At 42.8% G+C, this 19,534-nt stretch overlaps 1 protein-coding gene and 1 long non-coding RNA gene across 6 annotated transcripts in view; one reads left to right on the forward strand and one right to left on the reverse strand.

The window, feature by feature from the left end:
- Basp1 (brain abundant membrane attached signal protein 1) overlaps nucleotides 1-19,534 on the forward strand; it is a 51,155-nt gene that overhangs the window by 17,462 nt on the left and 14,159 nt on the right. The window contains exon 2 of one of the 4 annotated variants that reach the window (XM_034523654.2): nucleotides 430-496. The exons of 2 other annotated variants lie outside the window; for them this stretch is intronic. Coding sequence is in view for 1 of the 2 variants with exons in the window: in XM_076916404.1 (XP_076772519.1) it covers nucleotides 17,029-17,067 (39 nt within the window). In the remaining variant the exon portion in view is untranslated. Of the gene's footprint in view, nucleotides 1-429; nucleotides 497-16,929; nucleotides 17,068-19,534 lie in introns of those variants that run through there. One more of the 4 variants, XM_076916404.1, reaches the window with a different exon arrangement.
- Nucleotides 13,694-18,814, reverse strand: LOC143435141 (uncharacterized). 2 transcript variants are annotated; one of them, XR_013105150.1, is made up of 3 exons: nucleotides 18,618-18,814; nucleotides 17,371-17,866; nucleotides 13,694-15,479 (listed from the first exon to the last, which is right to left on the reverse strand). It is a non-coding gene; the product is annotated as an uncharacterized LOC143435141 (long non-coding RNA). The 2 variants fall into 2 exon arrangements; XR_013105151.1 differs by having other exon boundaries at nucleotides 13,694-14,970; nucleotides 15,314-17,866.

Below are 19,534 nucleotides of genomic sequence, written 5' to 3' on the forward strand. Positions count from 1 at the left end.
GTGATCCTTTTCTGAAGCAAGGCACAGACTGAGGGTCTGTTCTTCACAAAGATGATTTAGAGATTTCCACACTTAGAAGGGAGACTGCCCAAGTCTACAGCTGGAGACTCTAGACATGAGGGTCTGTGACCTGGTTCTTCTGTGATTGTCTCCTGATATGGAATGTTTATAGTTTATAGTGTCCCTAAACCATATTGAGACAGAAAAGACACTGGCATTCCTCAAGTCTGGCATTATCTCCCTGTGAGTAGCATTCTTTCTTTGAATGATCTAATTGCCCGTCAGTTGGAAACCCCCATGACACTTCAGTGCATTTGACTCAAAGTGTTTTTGTGAACAATACCTGGCCCATTGTCTAGGTGCCTTTTTATGTTTTTATGGGGTGGTGGGGGGAAGGGGCTGTCTATTTTAGTTGCTTTCTTTTTTCAGAGTGGCACTGAATCGTCTTTCAATCTCATAGTCGGTTGGTTTTCACTGTCTCCAAGTTCTCCTGCAGGTAAGGGTGATCGATGTTTTAATCCAGCTCATCCTTATGTCTGGCTCTCTGAGTTTTTATTTCACTAAAATGAAACTTCAAAGAATTGGAAGAACCTCAGGCTTCCCTCCTCTCTCTTTCAACTAACACCTACTAATGTTTATCTTGGCAATAATTTGGTGCCTATTTGATGGAACCTGTAGTTAAGTGTTTAATAGAGACTCATCTCAGCTTTAGGACAAGACTTTTAATAGTTTGTTTTGAAACTTACACTTAGAAGCCCCGTGGAACCCATGAGAGCTGGTTGTTTATCAACATGCTTGTCTGGCCCCCAGGTCCCTTCAGTGGGATATCAAAAGCTTTGCTATAGTTGGTTACAATCTGAGATCAAGACTTTTTTTTTTTCACCTCTTTTCTGCCATCTTTTCTATGGTGTCCTTTTCCTCCTCAGTACTGTGACCTGGATGTAATTTCTGATAAACATGTAAGGTGTATAACTGCTATAGTATGACTCATTGTGAATTATGTTTAATTACTGATAGGACTTCATGAGTTTTCATAGACGGTGCAGAATTCTTTCCATGCCTATTTATCTCCAGCAAAGCTGCCTTGTCTTTCCAAATAGGGACTTCCCAGCTCAATAATTAATGTGTAAGACAGAAGAAAATTGGTTGAGCCCTCATTCTATGCCACGTAAGAAGGCTACTTAGCTTGGTTCATCTGGCAGGATGTATAACTGAAGAATAAAGCCACAGAACTCTTCCTTATCTGAATAATCAATCAACATGTCTAAATATTACCCAGAGCCTGCAGCACTTTCTGAATGAAGAAGGTATGGCATAGGAGGAAAGTTCTCTCATTTACTGTAGGAAATAGTTTGTAAGGTCAACAACTTGAGAGTATGTTTAAAGTATTTATTTATTTATTTATTTATTTATTTATTTATTTAGAGACAGTGTCTCACTATGCGGCCCTAGCTAGCCTGGAAGTCATTATGTAGACCAGGCTACCTTGGAGCTCACAGAGATCCTCCTGCCTCTGCCTCCAGAGAGGTAGGATTAAAGGTATACACCACCATGCCCTGCAAAACAGGTCACTGTTAGTCCAGGCAGCAGAAGGCCATGGGTTTCATGGTAGTCATAGGTCCCATGCTTGATATGTGTAGCAAAAATGACTTTAAGACTTGTACAAAGGTTTCTAGTCTTACAGTTCATCTCCGTCCTCCTTTGCCCAAGAGTTGAAGTGAGGCTGAGCCTGCTGGTCACTCAGGAATTCTGGCACGTGTGGCATATTTTCATTCGCTAGTATTCTCTCGCAGTTGACAACACTTGAGTTAGTGACCCAAGCCTCTTGATATGTTGTGGGAAGTGTGGTAAAAGGAAGTGATGGGGAGCCATGAGTACAATCAGAACATGTGACAAACATATATGAATGTGTCACAGGAAATCCATCACTCTCGACAATTAGCGTATACTAATAAAAAAATAATAAAAGACTCCTGGACTGGATTCCAGCTCTGTTAATTTACACTGACTCAAGCCCTCTTCCCTGGAAACTGCTATCAGGAAAGTGTTAATACAGTAGAAGGATGAGGCTTGCTTTCTTTTTTGAATAGTTTCAGTAGTAGTAAGCACTGTTTATAGAGACCAGTAGACAACTGGACCTATGCTGTGCTTTTAATATATTATCTACCTCCATAATTTATATACCGGAACCTCGTGCTCAATGATATATGCTAAGAGGAGGAGCCTTCTAGGATGTGTGTTTCCACCCCAAGTAAGGAGATTAGGGTTCTACAGAAGATATCAATGGGGGCCTCATCTCCACCTTGTTCTCTCCTGCAGATGTCACAGCTTCGAGAATAGTGAAAAAAATAACTCATAATTCACCGAGACTCAAGAATTTTTCTACAGGCTATAGGAGTGGGGTTGATAAGAAGACCAGATTGCAGTATTGATCCTAAGTCAATAATATAAAACTATTAGTGCAGGGAAATCGCAGCTAGTCAAAGACTTATTTTTAAAGTAAAATTAAAAAACACATGATGCTTTCCTTTAATTGTAATGTTATCAAATAAAATTCTGTAGTTTGTGGAACATGCTCCGGCCTTTTGCTTATTATGTGCCAAAGAGTCTTGCATGGGATATGAGAATACGCAACTGGAGAGAGAAGGTTCTAGTGAGAGCTTCTCCCTTGTACAGAGAATGTGGGTCATAGGCAGCGTGACCAGGATATTCTACTTTATCTACATGGTTTTTCATTGATTTGTTTCAGTAAAGTTTAGGTCATTGCTTCCTGCTTAAGTAAGTTGTCTTTGATTTCTTTAAAGGTGCTGTACATTAACTGCATTATTGGGGGCGTAGGGAAGACCCAGAAACCTTTTAGATCTTTGCCAGAACTGGAGTGATGAGTTCCACCAATGTGGCCCTTTTCTTCTGACCCTTGGACAGTTCTGGGTAGGAATCTGGCCTATTAGGCACATCACAGAAACAGATTGGAGGCTGGACTATTCAAGAATAATAGGCCAGAAAACTAGCACCTAGAAGCAACATAAAGATCCAGGCTTAAATCAAATAAATCTGAACTGAGGTATTGAGCTATTGTTCCTCTGTCAGATGCAGGACTACATTTCAAGGGTATATAGGTATCTTTAAAAAAAAAATACAACCCCCTCATTCACTCTCCTTCTGCATGCTCTCTTGATTGACAGGGAACGGAACACAGTTTTATGATGCTGCACCTTGGAATAGGAAGTCATTCTTGTACTTGCAGTAATAGTTCTAGCAATTACAGTGGGTTGCGAAAGATCCGTAGTTTCTTTTGGCTTTTACATTTTGTCAGTGCAGTGAGTGAATGAAGAAGGCAAGGGAGAAGAGAGGCAGGAAGTGGCACACGTTCTCGGGGGTATTTTCATCTGTAACGGGCAGAGGTAAGAAGGACCTGGTGGTTTTTTTTTTTTTTCTCTTCCTCTTTAATAACTTATTTTTCAGAGCAGTTTCAGTTTCACAGCTAAATTGAGCAGAAGGTGCAGTGACTCGCCATGTGCCCTCCCCTCCCACACATGCAGTCTCCCCTTCCCCCATTCTCCACATTCCCTACCAGGGTGGTACTTTTCCCACAGCTGAGCCACCTACATGGACTCATGCCTGTCACCCAAAGCCTGTACTTTTACAGCAGAGTTTATGCTTACTTACTCTTGTACATGGTGAGGGTTACAACAAATCTATTACATGTCTACCAGTATAGCATGATGCTGTCCCCCCCACCCCACCCCTCTTCTTTTCTAATGGTCCTGGGAGAGAGAGTCTGCGCCATGTTCATGCCAGGCAAGGGTACTGTTCAGCCATGTCCCCTGGCCATTTGTCTATTAATAAATGCTCAAGTTAGGACTGCTCATTTAATTTAAGACGGATTAAATGATGGTAAGCACATTTGTTATGTCATTATGCCCATTCAAAGAACGCGTGCTGTTTCCAATTACAACTTTAAGCCACAATTGTTAACATTATTTGTAAGTAGCACAGACTAGCTCCACTTGCTTCTGTGCTTTAAGAGTGCAGTTAAGTCAGCTTAGTTACCAGAAGGCACTCAGGGCTGATAGCCCAGACATATATGTAGAATGCACATGCCTTCTGACGGAGGCAGGAAGGCAGCAAGTCCAAGGCCTGCCTGCATCACAGAGCAAGGTCAAGTCCAACCTGGGAACCTTTAGTCACACCCTGATTCAGTATTAATAATTATACAAGGACTCAGAATATAGCTCAACCATAGAGCGCCGGTTCTAACCCCAGGAACACATACATGCACAGGTACACACATGTACACACACACACAAACACACACATGCACACAGACTATTTGCCCTTTAAAATGATATTTTTGAGGGTGTAGTAAGTAAGTGGAATGTGCTTATGCTTTGTATAAGTGTTTTCAACCTTATACATCTGTACCTTTTATAAAATCTGGGTTGTGGAGTAGCTTATGTTTCTAAGGTAAAAGAGAATATTCTGGAACACTTATAGTGTCCCTCAGGCCTTTGGGGTGGATGATGCTAGGACATCATGGTAAACCCACATGGCGGTAGCCTGGTGTTTCATCCATTATGTGCTTTGGTATGAGCCCATCCCTCCTCCTTTGCTTGCATGAGCTGTTCCAGGTTGACACTGTGATGTCTGCTTCATGCTGTTGTAAAGATAAGCCAGGCACACAGTCCCCTGCCTACAGTGTTCTGTCCCTGCCAGCCCCTTCCTTGTTCCCTCCTCCAGCTTAGGTCTTTGCTTCCTTCAAAGCCCTTGTAGCATGTTTTAAGTATCCTGTTGGTAAATTTGCCTTTCTTGTTTGTGCAACTGGAGGATGCTGTGGTTGGTGAGCCTGCCTGGTTATGGGACTTACCATCACTTTTCTGTTTTCTGTAAGCACTGTGTTATCAAACCTTGTGTTTGTCTCCATGGGAGTGCCTTTGAGATTCTACATCTTGTTTTTCAGTGGATGTTTATCCACGGCCAATGCAAAAGGCCATAGCCCTTGCCAAAGTGTTCATGAGATGCAGTAAGTTCTGAGTACTATGAGGAACGGAATGAGTTAATTCTTTGTGTATATTTATGCTGTAAACTGTGAAACAGAGTTAAAGATTCTTACCTATTATATTTTGTTCTCACATATTGCGAGATAGATTTCAATTTGGTGAGATTATGTAAGCAAAACCCTTTCTATTAGCTTCTGATAGAAATATATACCTTACACATTTCCCAAGTCTGGAGACAGAAGGATGAGGTGAGTGGATAGTCAACAGCTTGTATATGTCTGTCTGTCTTTGAATCAATGAATTTAGCTCATGCCAGTAAATTAGATTTGTGTCTCTGCATGATCTATATTACACACGGGATTTGGAATGGTGTCATTTTGTCTGTATTGTTTTATATGTGTAGGTAAAAATTTTACTGACCTTTAAACATGAATAAAATAAAATTAAAAAAAAGACAGGAAACCACATTGTTCTTGAGGAACACACACATACACACATGCATGCACACATGTAACACACACACACACACACACACACACACACCTATTTTGATGAGTCTCTAGGAGCCTGTGTTCTTCCAGTTAATTACTGTAAGGGTTAGTTACTAACATTGGACATGCTTTGAGGACTTCTGGGAGTCATCTCCTATTTCTCATCCCAGGGATGACAAAGCTTTTAAGGGCCTATGGGTTGTCCTGAAACATGCTGCCCTTATACATGCTGTCAGATTTTAAAGTTTATATTTGAACATAAGTGGGAGCTAGTAGAAGCAGACAACACACACACACACACACACACACACACACACACACACTACAGTTTATAAAATTTATCCTATAGTGGCCATCAAATAAGTAATAGTAAAGTCAATCTTTGCTCTTCCCCATTGTGAAGACGGCATGTCTGTTATCCCTGGGGACACTGCTTTCTCAGGAGAGCTAGTCTGCTAATATTATCTAGTTGTTAGAATACACTATAAATGATAGCATTATGATGCCACACACATGTACATCTATGTTCAGGAGACATGACCTATCCATGTTTTCAAGAGCAGTCGTACATCAGCAAGTTAATATATGGAAGTCTGAGATTCTTGATCAATAAAATTTAAAGATATATGGGCTTTAAAAATCATTAGTTTCTCCATAGAAAAATTATAGGTTTTTCTTTCCTTCTAAGCCTAGAATTTTCTTGGTCTTACTCTGTCTAATTTTCTCGAGAAACAAAGAAAGGTAAAAGTTTCTGTAGTGTGGGAAGGAAAAAACATGGAGAAATGGAGACGGGGCAGTGGAGAAGAGGCTACTGCTCCTTGAGAACTCAGGTGTCAAATGAAGTACCAGGATTCCAAAAACTCGTATGTGGAACTCCAAAGTCCAGGTAAGAATGGGAGTTGTCATAAAGTACAAAAAAACTGCACAATATCACAAAATATGGGGACAGAGAAAGAAATATCCAGGAGACTCGAGAAAGGGAATATTTTCTGTAGTAGGTATTTACTAGAGTAGGCTGTCCCATGGCTAGCATCCTGTCATCCTCCTCCTTGTTTCAGGGAGCCTTCTTTCTCTAGGATTTTCAGGATGCTTCTCTGCTCGAAGTTTGGCTGCAACTGGACGGTGTGAGTTCAGCTTCCTTGGAGGATGTCAGAGACAGGCCTGACTAGCAGGCAACCACCCCAGAAAGGGACAGAGGTTCTAGGTAGCAGAAGCTGAGACAACCCTGAAAAGAGCTGATATAGTGGTGGTGTGAGCTTCTTTTGAACTTTGAGAATCACCCAATTTTTAATCTAATCTTGGATTGCCTTGTGTGGACGGTTTGGATTTCTGAATGTTGGTTTGTTGGAATTAGCACTACTTCAGTAACTTTGTTAAGAACCAGTCAGTATCAGAGACTTTGTGGCTAGTTTCAGTGGTTTCTCCTGTGGTGACCCCCCCAACCATAAAATTATCTTGTTGCTACTTCATAACTATAACGTTGTTACTGTTATGAAGCTCAATGTAAATATCTGATATGCAGGATTTCTGATATGGAATTCCCAAAGGAGTCTCTATCCACAGGTTGAGAACCACTGCTTAAAAGAACCATCCCTCTGACCAGGCACAGATTTGTAAAGGCATAGCAACTTGGAAACATCTGGATTGGCCACATTTTTCCTCAGCTTTCCAAATCTGTTTTCCAAACCTTTCTGTCAAAGCTCTTTGAAGAACTTGCACTCACTCCATCAGGCCGCCTCCCCCAGCCTCTGGTGTGAACTTCTTTCAAACTTTGAGAATCACCCAGTTTTTAATCTAATCTTGGATTAGTCTTGTCTGGATGGTTTGGATTTCTGAGTGTTGGTTTGTTGAACTCTTCTTTTTTTTGGGGGGGGGGGGGTTGGGTTTTTTTTTGGGGGGGGGGGTTCGAGACAGGGTTTCTCTGTATAGCCCTGGCTGTCCTGGAACTCACTCTGTAGACCAGGCTGGCCTCGAACTCAGAAATCCGCCTGCCTCTGCCTCTCAAGTGCTGGGATTAAAGGCGTGCGCCACCACCGCCCGGCGGTTTGTTGAACTCTTAACATCTGGAGTGGTGAACCCTGGGTGTCAGGTTTTGGATCTTAGAGTCAGTGTGTGAGAGTGTGCCCTGCAACCTCGGGGCTATATAGATCATGATTTTCACATATGTCAGCCATTTTCTTTTAATTGTTAAACCTTTGTTTAGTTTAGAAGTTTGAATCTATAAATGTTTCCTTGTCTTCATTTAATTATGAAGAAGTAGGTTCAACACCAGACAACCCAGTGAGTCCATTTTCTGTGTCCCATGAGATTTGGAGACTGATTCAGAGCTAAAGTCCTCACCAGGGATGCTATCTCTTCAAAAGGTATCTGAGGTTGGGAAACAGCTTTGATGTGGCCTGTTAGGTTTCTGGGCCAGCATTTGAGCCAGCCTTGCACAGCACACTGTCAGATCTGTGGAACCTGGTCTCTTTCACCGTGACACTGGTGGGTATGCAGCAAGGTCAGTCCAGTACTCTGGCTCCTTATGTCTGAGGCCACAATTGACTTCCCATTCAGATTTCCTGTGATATGAATCCAGGGATGAATGTATTGCAGGGGACTTGAGCAGTGGTTGGCATTTCTGTATTCTGTCCAGGAGTGCCCCCTCCTTTCCAAGGGGAAGGGTGTCAGGGACACTGAATTCTTGTATTCCAGGCTAAGAGTCCTAGACTCGCACTCAGCAGACTCTTGTTCTCGGTTGCTTTTATTACTGTCGTTCAGCTCTTGAGCATCCAGATCTTGTGGACAGGTGTTTCCAGGCTAGCATGTAGCCAGTGGCTGTGTCTTACATGGGTTCGTGTAGAGACCTGTTGTCAGAGTTCTCACTTCAGACGTAACCATAGCAACCCGTTTGCCTTACTTATTCCTGGCCACTGTTACAGTTAAAGGACCCAGTTTATATCCAGAGCCTATCCTGCGAGGCACCCTTTATCCTGACCTTAGTCTTAGACGTTTGGTATGAAAAGAGTAGCATCCTGCTTTTTAGAAAGGTTTTCTGTCCTCCTCCCCCCCCATTATCTGTTGTGTGAGCTCATACATTTTATAACTAGAAGTTTCTCTGAGTGTCAGTGTATCATGGTGTTAATTTCATGTTGGACTGTCCGTCTGTATGCTGTTACCTGAAGAGAGGCTAGCGAGATACAAAACGAGCACAACGTAGCTGCTCCAGCTTGAGTTCAACTACAGTGTGGGGAGTGATGATGTTTAGTAACCATTATATGAGGGCCCGATGTGACTGAACATTCTCGTTGCGTTACTAAAAGCAAATTCAGACACCAATGTTCTTTCACAGCCAGGAGGCAGGAAGCCAGCATGTGCCACTGTACAATGTGAATGACTTCCTGCCTGCACAGAAGCACCAGGTCCTAAAACAAGCATGTCTCTGTGTGCCTACGTTAAACAAGACGGCACAGAGTGACTGGCTCTGGGGAGGAAATATATATAACGCCAATACACACCAGGGCACCCATTTCATGAACTCTGAATTCCCTTCCTCCCTTCATGTTCCTTGTTCTATGGACTCTATCATCTCCTCAGGGAGGCCTCGATCAAAATCTTATTAAGCATGAACATATGCTCACATCCTAAATTAAATGTAATTTGCAAAATTGGAAATATGCGGAGTTGTAAAACTAATTGGCTTACCTATTACTGCAGACGAGCACTAATTAAAATCTGGAGGTCTTCATCGCTGTCGTTTTTTTTTTTTGGGGGGGGGGGCGTTATTTACTGACTTGAGGTCTCACTTTCTAGCACGCTCCGTGAGCTCAGACATTCTTACCTGCCCATGTGGATGCCATCTCTGCTGCTGGTGTGGCATCCACTCTTCTCTTGGTGGGGTGAGTCTGTGTGGGGTACCGTGAATGTCAGCATCGTTGAAGCCCTTTGTCCTCTTCTTTTTTCATCAATGTAGTGAGCAGAGGGTACCATCTCCCACTCCTCTCTCAGGCTTTGGGGCTGACGGTTACATCCTGATCTGTGGGGCAAGCAATGTCTGGGTGGATGTCACTAGCTACTGAAGAGTTTGAAAGAGCAGATGGAGTTACTGCTTGCAGGTTTTCTGTTTCACTCAGTCAAAGTGGGATCAAAAGGAAAACATTAAGAGAAAGAAGGAGTTGTGGGATTCAGTGGAGTGAATAAACAATATGTCTTCTTCTGTTTCTCTTTCCTTTTGGTCTTGGAAGACTAGCTCTCCTGAATTCTCAGTGTTAAACATGCACTCCTGACCTTCCTGCCTCCACCTCCCAACTGCTGCCATGACAAGTGTGTGCCACCACACCTGGCTTGTTTCTTTGGTATCTTGTGATGGAGTCGCACCAACTTCTAAATGAAAGGGACACACTCGAGCACGCGCGATTGCATGCAAGGCTAGCGGTGCTGATGGTGGATCCCCAACACCTGGTAGTGAAGCACTTGATTGCTCTCATCTCTTAGATTTGAATACGAGAGAGAGAGAGAGAATAGGCTCAGGCAGATGAGAAGGGTAGCCCACAGTTAACTTGGGGAAACTCCGTGTGAGAGGATTTTGAGAGCTACCCATCAGGTTTACCATTGAGCCTGAATGTGAAGCCTGGGCGTGGCAGTTGGTGGCCTGGAAATCACAGCATCCCAGAGGCTCTGGAGACACAGATGTCTTAACAAGATCAAGACATTAGTGGGGCCCAAGGTGATGCTCCCAGGAACATTTGGAGGCAGCCATGGATAGGAGAGAAGAGTCCAGGCTAGGCCTAATGATGGAGAAGAGCCCAGGCTAGGCTTAATGTTGGAGAAGAGCCCTGGCTAGGCTTAATGTTGGAGAAGAGCCCAGGCTAGGCCTAATGATGGAGAAGAGCCCAGGCTAGGCCTAATGATGGAGAAGAGCCCAGGCTAGGCCTAATGAAGGAGAAGAGCCCAGGCTAGGCCTAATGATGGAGAAGAGCCCAGGCTAGGCCTAATGAAGGAGAAGAGCCCAGGCTAGGCTTAATGATGGACAAGAGCCCTGGCTAGGCTTAATGATGGACAAGAGCCCAGGCTAGGCTTAATGATGGACAAGAGCCTAGGCTAGGCTTAATGATGGACAAGAGCCCAGGCTAGGCTTAATGATGGACAAGAGCCCAGGCTAGGCTTAATGATGGACAAGAGCCCAGGCTAGGCTTAATGATGGACAAGAGCCCTGGCTAGGCTTAATGATGGACAAGAGCCCAGGCTAGGCTTAATGATGGAGAAGAGCCCAGGCTAGGCTTAATGATGGACAAGAGCCCAGGCTAGGCTTAATGATGGACAAGAGCCCAGGCTAGGCTTAATGATGGACAAGAGCCCAGGCTAGGCTTAATGATGGACAAGAGCCCAGGCTAGACTTAATGATGGAGAAGAGCAGTCGGGAGAAATTCACGGTATGCAGAGAACAGTAGTTCTTTTCCTTTTACCATTGGATGATTCTTTGACATCATGGAACCATCACAGAGGTGAGCATCTTAACTTTGGAGAGGGTCAGGCACTATATGACCACGAGGGCCTCACATGACCATGTTCTCTGCTCAAGGGGGGAACATTTAAATCTCTCACCTTAAATTTTATATATAACCTCTCAGATAAAGGCATTGCCATCCCCTATGGCTAGCCAGAGTGTCGGACCTGTAAGCGCTGTGCTTCTGTCACAGTCTCTGTCTCTTGGCTGTCACGAAGTCTGGGTTATAATCAATCAATCAAACAAGAAAGCCACTATCCCCCCACCCCCACCCCCGTCAACCTCCTCCCCCAACTCTCTTCTTTCCCAGGCTGCATGCATCTCCATGTGTCATTCCTTCTCAGTGATAATAATCCTGTTGAAAGCGAACAAATATCCGATTCATATTTACAGCCTCTAATAAACGTGAATCAAGGATTCCCATCTGGTCACCTAAGATTGACATGCAGTTCAGCAAGCCCTCCTTCTCCATTTCCGTTACTTTCCTGCCGTCCGAAGTCTGCATATGTAGCCCAGGCTGGCCTCAAACTTGTGATCTTCCTGTCTCAGCCTCCTGAGAGCTGGGATGACTAATGTCACCGCTGTCACCACACCAGGCTTAGCAAACTTAAAGGGCCAGACGGGAACTATTTTAGACTTCTGGCTACACAGTGTCTATTATAGTTGTTCCGCTTCGCTCTTGGGATGTGAGGGAGCAACAGGCAGTGTTTGTGAATGGCCACGCATGAGTTTTGGGGGGAGGGACCTCATTTCTGTGGATGAGCAGAGACAGCCCAATTTGCTGATTGCGGCTCTTGAAGAAGGGGTTAAGTTCTGGATTTCTCAGCTTTAATCCTACAAGTAAAATCACCTGACAAAGTTGAAAATCAGCCATTGTTCTTCATTTACAGGATCCAGAGGACTTAGCTACAATTTTTTTTTTTTTTTTTTTGAAAATTCTTGGTCTTTACAATGGTACTGTTCACAAATGAATATCATGCCTTGCAGAGAACAGTTGCACTGTGAAGTTAAATGCTCCTTTCAGCGTTTTGATTTCTCCTGCGTGCTTTTGAGAGAACCGAGTAACCAAACTTCTCCCCACATCTCTAAATAACCCAGAGTTTTCAAAACTTCCCTTCAAATTCAGTTGATTAACAAACCGAGAAGGCAAAATCACTTTGATCACATATCTGGGTCCCCCCAGTGTCCATGCGCTTACAAGGTCGAGGGCAGGTTTGACGTCTCACAGGTATTATGTAAATTATGTGCATTTTATCCACCAGTATCGAGGCGATGACTAACTCGTGCAGGAGGGTTTATGGAACATGAGAATCCTTCAGAGTTAATTACCACATATGGTGCTTTGTATTTGTATCATGTAAAGATGTATCCGCTACTTGAGAAAAACACTATAAACGGAATTTGCATTCAGGCACTCCAACAATGTATTCTAATTGGAAATCTTTGTTTGCACCGTACTTGAGAGTATTTAGCATTTTGAGCTAGACAAATCTTGAGGAGGAAATTTTTTTCTCTCTCAAAGAAACGAGCAAGCTCGGTGTTTAATATCCTATATGGAAATGAGTGCTGGCTATGAAAAATGAGCACGCTTCATTTTTAAAAGAACCATAAGCAGTTCCTCTATTCTTTTTTTTAGCAATTAATTTACATTTATTTGTAATTGAAAAAAGCAGGTTTCGGTTAAAACAACTGTACTTTATGCTCTCCCGTTTTTCAAATTACTTTCCCCATTAAAGGCTGTATGCATTACAAGAGTGTAGGACACTCATGTAACAACTGTGTGCCTGGTGATGGTGGCTTATCTGTCTGCCGTTGGTGTCCCTTTTGTCTACAGAACATACAACAGTTCTGCTGGAAATGACGATTTTGATGATATGGAAATGACGATAATGATGATTTTGGAAGTGCAGCTTCCAAGCTACAGTTAGATAGAGTCAGCCTGGGTGCAAAAATACAATGAGGTAGGTTGGTGAGTGAGTTGTTTGTATCTAGTGAGTTCTGATTGCAGTTTTATATAAAAATGGAGCTCCCAAGTGTATACCATCACAAAGGTCGAACTCTGGCGCAGAACCCCTAGAGGTTTAGTGTAAGTCACACTTGGTTCCAATCCAGAGGCTTATAAGGATTGTGTGAAATATCAGGGGGTTGACGAAAAACAATGGAGAGAGTGAATGTTTTCTCTTTTTACAAAGCTTTTGGAGATTATCATATATAGTAACCAAATGTCATTGCCAGCTGGCCAGCAATACCCTGTGCCTTGCTCACTCAGAGAACCTTCTCCTGTTCTTGATCTTAATAGTTCATATGTATCATTTATATTCCACATAGGAGAGAAAATGTGGTTCTTGTCATCTGCACTGGCCTCCTTTAACTTCTCCCTTTGATATATGTGATTAACCAAGCAAACAGCCACCCCAGGTGAGGGTGCGCGGTCCCAGCACCTGTTCACTATTGAGAGAACACTAAAGTGTAAAGAAGTCCTGCCAGCATGGAAATCCATGTGGAGGTTCCTGAAAAAAGCAGGGCTGGAAATATGGCCTAGTCGCTAAGCATGCTCACCACACAGGCCTGTCGGTTCAACTTCAGGACCAGTGAGAGGAGAGAACTGATCCCTGAACAGTGTTCTCTCACAATAAATCTTATGGTACTGAAAGCAGACAGTCCGTACCAGTAAAGGACAAATAACAACACCAAATGGCTGGGTTTAGCAGATTCAGGGAAACACCTCTAGGGTACATTCAGGAGGAGGATTTTATTTAATGTACCCTCAGAAGACATGGTGCACACACACACACTACCTGAATTCACAGCACATACACAATCAATAATAATAAATTAAAACTATAATCATCATGTGATTTTATTCTTACTACATATGAAAATATACCAAAAGGACTCTAAGGCAACATACCACAAAGATACTTCTACCTCCATGTTTTTGACAGTACTGTTCCAAGCTATGCAATCAAATATAACTTAATGGACATTTGCGCGCGCGCGCACACACACACACACAGGCACACACACGCACACACACCATACAATGTTATTCAGCCGTAAAGAACAAATTCTGTTATTGTGGGAAAATCGATGAAACTGGAGCTTGCCAAATGAAGGGAGCAGATCTTTAGTGCCACCAACACTGGATATCTTTGTTTCGGTACCTATCACACGGGACAGCCTGATTCAGTTGGCGCCAAAGGAAGTAACATTCTGGTTCTGATCACTATCTCTGTAGATGCTCCCTGGCTTAGGCATGGTCTTGGGTGATTTCACTTTACCATCTGCTCCTCCTTAGTTGTTTCGCTTCACTGAAGATGCAGACTTGGTCTTCCTGCCCCTGCTTTTTGTAATAATATATTGTAAGCAGCAGTGTCCTTAAATCCATTTCCAAAATACCTGAACAGAACCTTCAAGTAGATCGTCTGTAGGGAAGGGAAGGAAATCAGCTCTTGATGTACACGCAGTAGGTCTTCAGCCAATTCTTGTTTATATCCTTTTACCCGAAACAGTCTCTGCTGTATCCACATGTAACAAAGTCAAACAGAAAGTCCACATTTATTATATTTGAGTGTTTGAGCCATGGGTTTTGAGGTGAGGAAGCTGAGTTGTTTTGTAGAGGAGATCCTTTGTGTGGAGAGGTGTGAGGGACACGTTCTGGATCACAAAGAGTTGGGAGTTCGGTTCTAAGGGATTTGGTTCAACCAAATCTATTTTAGGTCCCCTTGCCTCATGTTAATGACACAGTAAAACATTCTACCCACTTAATTCTATAAGAGGTTTGCTAGGGTTTTCCCCCTTAAAGCAGGCATATGAATCATAGATTAGTATTCCTTTTGAGCTTGTATCTATGCTTACCTCAACATCTGAGAGGTGTATGAACTCTCTGGTCCCTGTGTCAGTCTGTGGCTGCTCTCTGTGTTGACTCTCCTGACCTTCATTGGCTGTCCTGGGCCAATCAGGAAGTTTAATGTGTATCCCGCCATCCATGGTGCTATAACAAGAATAGGAAGTTGTAAAGGTGCAAGATGTGTGTCACATGTGGGACACATGGCTGAGTGCCTAGGATAGGAACCTGGTCTATTCAACTATTAGAAAAAAATATGTGTGCCTGATCAGATGAACCTGTTGCTGGCATGTGAGATTTAATTATTCCTACTTTGTCTGGTGTCTGCATGCTTTCCACCTTCTCCTGTTTACCACGTTCCTTAGCTCATGTTTTGGTCCACGTGTCACAATTTTACAGGGAGAATGAAGAGACCTTCACTATATATTTTTCCACTCTAGTTCTTGCAAAAGCCGTAGTTGGTTTGTTAAAACTGCTTAAGAAGCTTTACCTGACTTTAACTCTTAGGCTGGCATCTGCAATGTTCCCTTTGGTCCTTTCAAAAGGCAGAGTTTTTCTGTGACATAGGCAATAAGTGTCTAGGAGAAGTCAGAGTTGATCTTGTCTTCCTGTGGGTAACGGATGTGTAGCGCAGAGTCAAGATGTTTCTATCATTTCTGAAACAAGTCAGTAGGTGGATTTTAGCCATCTAGTTAGACATATGTATTATTATTACACATTTTTATGAAGACCAAGGTGTAGAGCTAAGAGGTGCAGTTCTAGCCATTGATACTGCAATCGCAATAACCAACCCTGGGCAGTAAAAAGTGGCTGATTCAACCCGAACAGTTAGTGTCATGGCAGTGGTGAGTCCATGTTATGTTGGCATTTAGGACCCAGGAGGCTGAACGCCATCATGGCAACCATGTGGCCTCCTCTAAGATCATCTTCTTCACTTACTTTCTCTAAAGCTGTAAGAATGAAATGGAGATGCCTGAGATTTGTCCTGGATTCTGTGCTAAGGTTGACGACAGGTTTCTGTTAGTTCTTTTTAAACGTTGTGCTTGAATATATGGTTTTACACCCTTGGATGGAAATAAAATATTCTTGTGAAAAAATAGTTCAATTTGAAAGCTGTTACTCAACCTCAAACAGGTGAATTGAGAAGAGAATACAGTGTTTTAGTTCCATGCCCTTTGCTGCAGCCTCCTCATCTAACCTGAAGTAAGAAAGATGGAGATTGTTTGAAAAGCACACTGTCTTCTGAGGGTACATTAAATGGAATCTCTGCTCTTGCTAGTTCCCTGGAGGGGTGTTTTCCCAAGTCTGCTGGACCCAGCCGTTTGCTGTTCTGGGTTTTATTCATCCTTTACTGGTATGGACTGTTTGTTTTCGTCATTGTAAGATTTATTTACATTACCCGCCCTTAGCATCCTAACATTCACAGAGGACTGTGCATCTTTGCCGTGTCTGACCTAGGATCATTAAGGATCATTAAGGAAGCCGATTATTTTATTATAATTGAGCCAATGTTCTCTTGTTTCTCCATTGTGAATGCGGCGATTGTCTGATTGCTATTTCGTGCCGGGTTTTCAGGGTAACTTGAGTTTCAGGTTGACTCTGTTACATGTATATAAAGCAGAGACTTTGTTTTAGGTAGGAGAGTGTGAACAAAATGGAGTGGAGACCTACTGATTTCATTCCCTATCCTGCAGAGAATACAATAGTGACCTACTGACCCTCTCTTCTTCAGGCAAGCTTGGCTTTGCAGAGGCTGACTTTCCTGTTCCAAACCCTATAGGTCATTGAGATCTGCTGATGTCAAACCTCACAAGCCTTTTTTGTTTTGTTTTGTTTTGTTTTGTTTTTTTCTCTACTGAGTATACTGGGTCAGAGTTCAAGCCATTAAGGTTCTATTTGAACCCAAAGAGAAAAACCCGTTTTCTGAAACATGAACTCTAATTACATAAAGTGGATGCCTCTGACAACAGTATTGTCTCATAGCATAGGCTGCAAATCTTGAACAACCAAAGCCTTGCCTTATGTAATGAGAGAACATTCAAAAGAAATAGCACCTGTCCTGTGTTCTCCATGATTAAGGACAAAGTTGCTGGGGGCTGGGGGTGGGCAAGAGCCTGCCTAAGTCCTGGCGCATGCATGCTGGGGTTTCTCTGCACTGTTGTCAGGGGCATTGCTTAGCCAAGGCTGCCACATCTTGTTCTCTCTATGGCGCTCACTGAGGAGTTTGGCAAGAGAGCAGCAGAGGTGAGTGGGGGATGGGGGGTTGGCTGCTAGAGAGGTTTTGGACTCTAATGTGTAGCTCTCTGCCTGCCAGAAGAACTCAGAGGCTGTATAGGCAGTATGTCCTGCGAGCCAGTGATATCTCAGTGGGACCAAGACCCCTATGTTGTATGTAACCTCATCATTTCCAGCTTAGACAAGGCTAGGTTTCCTGGCTTTCTATTTTCCTTATTTATTTTTAATTTTCTTTATGGCACCAGCAATCTTACTAGTTCTCTTTTCACACTTGAGGAAGTAGAGTCAATACAAAAATCTTAGGCCTCTTACACTTCACGTGTGAGCTGTTCAGTGTGTCCTCTTGCCCATGTGCTAGGTTTCTCTATGGTATACTGATGAAGAAATAGATTCTTAGGAGCTAGTCCAGGCCAGTTACTCTACTGAGAAATCCCCGTGATGCCACCACTCCCACTTTGTTTTTACAAGCTCTTCCATGTTTGTGGTATACGCCAGTCTTAGTGTTGTTGGACACTTGATGGTGATGTGGTGGCAAAGCAAGAGAGTCTGAAGGGGCTGCTCAAAGTTATATCGAATTCAGGTTAGAATTCATTCCCATTCATCCACTCAGAACGTGGTCCTTGTTATCAAATATGTGCTGTGCTCAAGACGAAAGGATCTCTCAGGATTTCCTGGGGGAGAAGCAATATTGTCATTTCTGTTGAAATCACACAGCACGCCAGATCATTTCTTCCTTGAGTGGTGTCTCGTTAGGTAGCTCGGAGGCTCAGACTTGAAGAAGGTGAAACTGTGGAGGAGAATGTGTTCACTGAAAGAGAAATCAACTGTCAGGAGAAACCCGACGACCAGGGCCCTGATGTTGTACTGTGTTGTCTGAACTCTGCCTTGCGGATTTACCACATACTGTCAGCCTAGTGACTTTTTCATTCCTTTATTAACTTAGGAGACATTCATTGAGAACTGCTTTGTGTTACGCAAGACACCAAGGAAAAGCACATTCTCTGTTTAATTAAGGGAAGGTATAAAGAATTCTAGAATGTTTTCATTTGTTTGTTCTGTTGGTTTGTTTGTTTGTTTGTTTGTTCTCTGTGATAGTAAATACAACTAGAAAGATGGTTTTAAGGCTGGACGTTCTATAGTTGTTGATCGGAGAAGAAAAGGATACATTAAAATGAAAACCTATTGCAAGTTTAGGCAGTCATAAAATGGGTGACTCATCTTTTTATATTTGGGGTTAGGCATGACTGGAAATAAGTTGTAGCTATTCCTAGTGTCTGCCGACCTTCTTTCTTTGTCAGGCAGCTACAAGTAAGAGAAACTGTCATGGCTGGAAGCCCATCGCACCCTGTCTTGTCCACTAATAAAGAGCAAAAATACCCCAGATGCTATCAGTTATTTCTCCCCCCCCCCCACTTTATTTTGGGTTCTCTTTGAGAGTTCTAAATCAGTTGTGGTATAAGACGTGTATTGCTTTCCCGAGTCTTTGGAAGGGGAAATGTGGCTTAGAAATGATCTCAGCAGCTTGCATTTCCTGAGGTAGTTGGTTGTGGTTCACTTACCGTATTGACTGGAAAGGGCAGGTGATTCATGGAGAATCCTGTGTGAGGATGCCGCAGCTGCTAGTGCTTTGGAAAGGACCACCCATTAAGTGCAAATAAATAACAGCCAGACTGGCCATGATGGACTCTAAAAGCAAATCGGACGGTGGATGAAAATGCATAATTCATGAGTGCTGAGAGTGCTTGCTGCCCGTGGCAGGATGTGTTACGAGGGGCTTTGTATAATGTCAGCAGCCAGGCAACCTTTGTGTTCAAAAGAGAAGCCTCACCTGTCGGGTTCATGGCAACAACACAATAATCAGTTCAGGCTTTAATGGGCAAGACTTGTAGGATCAGTTAGAGGAGGTACAGTTTGAAAAGTGACCTGTCTGTTGTGCTCACAGTTACTCAAAGTGGGAAACTCAGGACATTATTGTTTGTAGGCCGTCTGTACGCTTATTGTTAATGTCTCTGTGGATCACGGTGGCAGTTTGCTGCCATGGAACTTAAGTCGTGTTTCGTTTACTGGAATGGAAATCTCAAGTGTAGCTTAGCACACTTGTTTTTTTTTTTTTGTTTTTTTGTTTTTTTTCTACCGCTATGGTGAGGGAAGGATTTACAGAATTTAGTCTGTAAACATCGTTGTATTGATTCTTTTCATCTTAGAATTTTATAGCCAGAGTCTCATGTTCCTGTGTACAGTATTTATCAAGCTGCCATTGACAGTAACTACCATAAGACAAACACAAAACAAAACCTTTGCTCTACAGACATCAGATATATTTGAATAAATATTGAAGGAAAGCTTTAGGTCATTACTCAGGTCCATTTGACTGCTAAAACTTTCAACACAGTATAACAGAATATAAAGGGACTGAGTAATGAAATGACTACAGAGGAAGTTTGTCTAGGCCCAAATCAGGTTCTGTAATAAAGGA

Source organism: Arvicanthis niloticus, chromosome 19, assembly GCF_011762505.2.
Source record: "Arvicanthis niloticus isolate mArvNil1 chromosome 19, mArvNil1.pat.X, whole genome shotgun sequence".
NCBI classification, from domain to species: domain Eukaryota; kingdom Metazoa; phylum Chordata; class Mammalia; order Rodentia; family Muridae; genus Arvicanthis; species Arvicanthis niloticus.